This window comes from Camelina sativa, chromosome 6, assembly GCF_000633955.1.
Source record: "Camelina sativa cultivar DH55 chromosome 6, Cs, whole genome shotgun sequence".
In the NCBI taxonomy this organism is placed as follows: domain Eukaryota; kingdom Viridiplantae; phylum Streptophyta; class Magnoliopsida; order Brassicales; family Brassicaceae; genus Camelina; species Camelina sativa.
The window spans coordinates 14434583-14439928 of record NC_025690.1 but is presented as its reverse complement, the minus strand read 5'-3'; the positions used below and the strand labels follow the sequence as shown (position 1 = coordinate 14439928).

Below are 5346 nucleotides of genomic sequence, written 5' to 3'. Positions count from 1 at the left end.
CCCCCCCAAAAAAAAAAACAAAGAAATTAACATTTTCAATTTTACGGATAAAGTTTGTGAAAAATTTAAAAAAAAAAAAAGAAAAGAAATTGTAATTTTACCGGAACGGCGAGCTCGGTGGTGGGGAAATCGACGGCGGAGAAATCGTTGGTCAAGTGAAGGGTAGTTTCGTCAGACGAGAGTCCTCTTTTTCGTTGGGATTTCTTCAAGTCAGTCTCATCCTCAACGAGAGCGTCTTCGTCTTCGTCTTCGTTAGAGAAGTCGAGCAAATCGTCGACGGAGAAATCATCGCCATTATGAGCGCCGCCGTTGGTGAGGGTTATACTACTGTTCTTCAACGCCAATTCAACAACACTCTCCATTTTTTTTCCCTATTACCAAAAAAAAAAAAAAAAAAACCTAATTTTTTTTTTTAATTTCTTTCCTCCTCAAAGATATCAAAACTCTCACCAAAATTTTATCTTAAAACTTAAAAACTCCCCCCGAAAAAGAAAAAAAAAAACCCGTTCCTTTTAATTTCCCAATTCAAAACAGAAAAAAAAATAAAATGAAAAAGTGAAAAGCCATAACTTTGGAAAGAACGAACCATGATTTTTGACTAAGTCTCTCACAAGACAGAAACAAAGTAAAAGTTTTATTCTTTCCATGTCAATTTTCAAACCAGTGGGTACTACTACTACAATGCGACGACGAATAATAACCCTCTGGAGCAAGAATCTCATTTTCACCCTAAAAATTGGAGAAGAAATTGGAATTTACCTGAGACGAGAGACACAGAGTGTGAGAGAGAGGAGATGAGATAAGTCGGTGAAGAAGAAGGGAAGGGTAGTAGTAGACTAGTAGTGGTGGTGGTGGTAAAGTGTGAATATTTAGAAGAAGAGGTGAGTTTGGTAAAGCATTGAATATGAGGTAGTGCCCCCCAAGCCCTCTCCCCTCTCTACTTACTAAACCAAAAGTGCTCGTTTCTCTTCTTTATTTCTCAATCTTTTCTTTTCCCAAGAACCAATTTTTCCTAAAGATTTTTTTAAAAAAGTGTTAATTATTATTCTTTGGTGGAGAAGTTTTTTACCCAACCGGCTAAAACGTATNAAAAATTTTTTTTTTTTTTTTTTTTTTTTTTTTTTTGTTAGTTCGAAACGTATACGTTTACTGGGAAAGTGGGAAACTAGAGATGAATACGAACTAAACTGTACCGTTTTCACAATTTTTTAAGTTTATGTTACCCAATAACATCCATTATTGGGCTGGGCTTTTTTGAAATTTCACGACTTTAAACCTCTCAATAACAAACAATATGGCTTTTCGCATACCGTCTTCTTCAGTTCAAACGGGTTGTACAGTCAGTACTCGGCGATTGCGAATGACGAAGAAGCTTCAAATGTACAGAACACCGTATTCTACAACTCTTACTGCCCATTTCTGTCATATTCTCTTCTTTCTTACCTCTCTACTGAATTAATATTTGGTCTTCTTAAGATTAAAAAAATTTTGGTTTCATGTCTGCTTTAGTCCTTATATATGTTTATGCATTAGTCCAATGTGATAAGAGAAGTTGAGAATATGTTGAATTTGGTGTCAATATGGCTTGTGGTATGCTTATGATAAAAAATCTTGATCAGTTTATATATAAACCATCATACTCAAGACTGCTATGTTTCTACTTGTTGGAACAAATTTCATTTACTATTTGGTTTGTGTTCTTACTTTTTCCCACCGAATGATTCAAAGTCATAGCCTTTAACAAGAGAAGTTAACAAGAGAAGAAGATCATCGTAACCATATTTAAAGAGAACGATGTGTAGAAGCCGGAAAAAAAAAGTTGTTCTAATTAGTCTATATAGTTTAAGAAGACTAAACACTATTGCTTATACTGGACAATTCTTTATCCAATTCTTGCAACAAGCAAGAATATTTTTGGGATCATAGATATATATGGGTGTGATAAATGTATTATAATGCTGCTGATGCATGCTTCTGCTATTTTCAAATGCAGATTCAGAACTTGTCATTGAGAAGTATTTGGTCTCCAGAATCCTTTTTGGGCACTTAATATTCCTTCTTGATGTTTGGAGAAGGTTAAATGAACATCCCAATGCAATGACTTCAACATATTCTCAACTTCTCTTATCACATTTGACTCGTCACGAACTATGAGTTTACCTCCTGGTCTTACTATTCTATCCACTTCTGCCATTACTGGAACAAGGTTGCACCTTTTTCAAAAGGAAACAGAGATTTTTTTTCAAGATTGCTGATCAAAGTTACCAAAAAAGGGTGGATATGAGTTAAAGCTTTGTCTTTTTACCTTGCTTTCAACTTGGAGAAAAGATGATCTGCATGCAAGAGATCGTAGCTTCGAGGGTATGTGCTAAAAGACTCACACCAGTCATGATATATTCCGAATAGACCCCTTTCGTAGATTATAGGTAGTGTATCTGGTGAATTTATGTTGACTACATTCATGACCCACACTTGCAAGTCCTTTAAAGCTGCTGCAAATCTGCATTTTTGACATTGTAGTTAGAAAATAAAAGGTTTAGTTTTGGTGACTGAGATTTTTGTTTGAATCTTTTGTAGTTTTTCTTCTGTTGATGCTTCCTTACCCTCCGTAGACAGCTCTCATGTCCATTACATTCCTCACATTAGACCAGCTGATTCCTATTTCATTCATGTATACTTTGCTTACAACATGTTTCCAATGTTCATAATCTGTAGTGAAATCTCGTGGAGCTGGTTTCCCATATATCCCCATTTGAGAGCTGTTTAACCAATAAGGAGGTGTTTGAAGCCTACGGGGCCAGTTCACAGGCCACTTGCTCCCTCTCTCGACCGCATTGGTTGGTACTTTATGCATACATGCTTGTAGGGGTACATACCTGAAATTTGCATTCAAGTATTGAGACTTCTTTGTTTCTATTACTTCCTTAATTTTTTTTCCAATTCTTACTTCAAGTTTTTGTTATGTTTGCATATTGTGGAATCACTCATACCAGGCAGCATTTGCATCGTCGTTGCTTTTGCACATCGGAGGCTTGTTGTGTTTTCTTTTCTCATAGCATTCATTTGTGGCAGGTTTCTGGTAGATTGCAGCACCAATACCATTGAGCTTATCCTTGTTGATTGTCACAAGTTCCCAGCACAAGGATTTTGTCAACGCGGACATTTCTACACAACTCGTGAAATTTCAGCTCTAATGAAACAAATAAGTAGGAGATACGTTAGTTCAGACTTTACCTTTCCAGATTTGAACATCTTCTTCAAGCTTCTGGTAGACTGGAGTTGCTGACCACACAAAATAACCTCCTGGCCTAAGCATCCGATTAAGTTCCAGAAGAAGCATACCGCCCTCATTGTGCCATGGGACTCTGCAACGTGCACAGTGGATAAGATCAAATACTCTGCTTGGGAATGGAAGTCGCTTAGAGCCCATCACCGCGGAAATGGCTGGAATCTTTCTTTCAAGAGCAAACTGGACCTGAGCCTCGTGTTCATCTTTTGGTGCTAGAGACATGGCTATAACATCTCTTTCAAAGAGGAAACCACCGAAGCTCGCTACTCCACATCCAACATCTAATATGACTCGAGTACGTTTACCCCACGCAATGTTTTTCAAAGACTGCCATAGTAAAAAAAGAAGCATAATATTTAATGAAAATTTCTATCTTTTACTTGTTCCAGGTTTATAACGATATACTGAAATCAAGAAATGAGATCACCTGCTGAACAAAATCAATATAATGGAGAGCTCCATGGATGAACTGTGTTCCACCACCGGGAAACGTCAAGAACTCGCCAGTAACCTTCACCCAGTTCTGATGTCCTTTCACCTCTGCTAGCTTTGTGTGTGGGACATTGTGGTACCATATCTACCAAATCATATGTGAGTTAACATTTTTTACCCAATGTCACATTTCACTTAATGGAAATCTTATTCGAATAGAAAATTTTTACCTTGTCCCTGCTTTCAGGCCACTTGATGGACTCCTTATATCCTTCTGGAAGGGGGACGAGACACGATGGTGGGTCTTCTGGGCAATGTCTCTCTCTGTGCTCAAAATGTCTTCTACTCCGTAGTTTCTTTATTGCTTCTTCATTGTCTAGGCATGGTATATAGTCAGTACCTGCAGTTGCATTGCACAACACCCATGCATTTCCATCCATTATACGCTCTACAGTATTTGATTCAGATGTTTGTCTTTGTTTCTCGTCTTTAGATTCTGTTGCTTGACTCTTCCATGACTTCTGTGATTCTGCTGATTCTTTGGGTATTCCAGAGCCAAACCCACTCGCTTCTGACCCCTCTTGTCTCTTCTCATCTTTCTGCTCTTCTTGTTGCTCCATGTTTTCGTCTTTAGATGTTCTCTGTTCTTCTTTGTTTCCGCTTTCGTCTTCTGCCGTATTATGTTCTTCCTGTTGGCCATTCTCATCCTTCATACTCTTCTCTTCCTTCCCGTTTTCTTCACTAACCGTGTTCTTCTCCTCGTTTTGTTGTCCGTTTTCCTCATTCCCGGAGTTTTGCTCCTCTTGTTGTTGCTGTCCATTTTCTTCATTCTTTGTGTTGTTGTCTGATGTCTCGCTTTGCCCCGTTTCCATAGGCTGTTCTTGTTTGGTTGCATCTGTGAATGTCACGTCTGCATTTGAATCCTGTTCTTGCCCTTGTTTGGTTCCTTGTTCCATATCTTGCCCTTGTTTCTTTCCTTGTTCCACATCCTGCAGTTCCTTCCCCTGTCCTTGCTCTTGCTCTTGAGTTCCTTTAGATTGAGTCCCAGCATCCTCGTCTCGTTGTTCCTTCTGTTCCTTCTCAAACTCCTTGACCACTTGTTTCACCTGACCATCATCATTCTCTTGCACCACCTTGTTCTCTTTCCCATTGTCTTTCTCTCTCTCCTCGGAAAGCTTTTCATCCTTCTGTTGGTTTTCTTGTTTTTGAGTTTGTCTTCCTCCTGCCTCTTCTCCTCCTGCCTTTGAGCTCTTCTCTTTGGCTGACTTCCGCTGCTCGTCTTCAGACTTTACGGCATCGTCTGGAAGCTTTCCCGGATTGTCTTCAAATGCCGGTTGCTCTTCAGACTCTTTGTTTGTGGGTTCGGGTTCATCATTACCGTTTGAAGAGGCAGACACATCACTCCTCTCCGTCTCTGAGACGACCGTTCGAGTGGAACCTTGTGTGATCTGCGGTGGAATAACAGAATTGGAAGAAAGCATCCACACACCGATAACACATAGAGCCACAAAGATGATCATTGTAATGGTCGACGCATAGGAAGACGTCGAAGCTCGCTTGTTGCCACGTCCCTTCCCAAATGCCATCTTTTCCTGTCTTACGTATACTGAGGAGAAAGAAAGAAA

At 39.2% G+C, this 5346-nt stretch overlaps 2 protein-coding genes across 2 annotated transcripts in view; both read right to left on the bottom strand.

The window, feature by feature from the left end:
- LOC104791341 (GATA transcription factor 6-like) overlaps positions 1-957 on the bottom strand; it is a 2556-nt gene extending 1599 nt beyond the window's left edge. The window contains exons 1-2 of the mRNA XM_010517189.2: positions 760-957; positions 102-371 (exon numbers count right to left, since the gene is read on the bottom strand). Of these exons, the coding sequence (XP_010515491.1) occupies positions 102-362 (261 nt within the window). The 5' untranslated portion in view covers positions 363-371; positions 760-957. The remainder of the gene's footprint in view (positions 1-101; positions 372-759) is intronic.
- On the bottom strand, positions 1740-5327 carry LOC104791340 (probable methyltransferase PMT27). The gene is made up of 7 exons (XM_010517188.1): positions 3952-5327; positions 3717-3866; positions 3235-3616; positions 2991-3165; positions 2604-2876; positions 2306-2500; positions 1740-2213 (listed from the first exon to the last, which is right to left on the bottom strand). Exons 1-7 carry the CDS (start codon positions 5305-5307, stop codon positions 2006-2008), a joined length of 2739 nt encoding a protein of 912 aa, XP_010515490.1. The 5' UTR covers positions 5308-5327; the 3' UTR covers positions 1740-2005.

Bases quoted from the DNA above. Each gene is read 5' to 3' on its own strand.
- LOC104791340 (XM_010517188.1), bottom strand. From the start codon at position 5,307: ATGGCATTTGGGAAGGGACGTGGCAACAAGCGAGCTTCGACGTCTTCC. The intron at 3,867-3,951 runs GTAAAAATTTTC...ATGATTTGGTAG, and splicing joins GGCCTGAAAGCAGGGACAAG to ATATGGTACCACAATGTCCC. The intron at 2,501-2,603 runs GTAAGGAAGCAT...TCAAAAATGCAG, and splicing joins ATGAGAGCTGTCTACGGAGG to ATTTGCAGCAGCTTTAAAGG.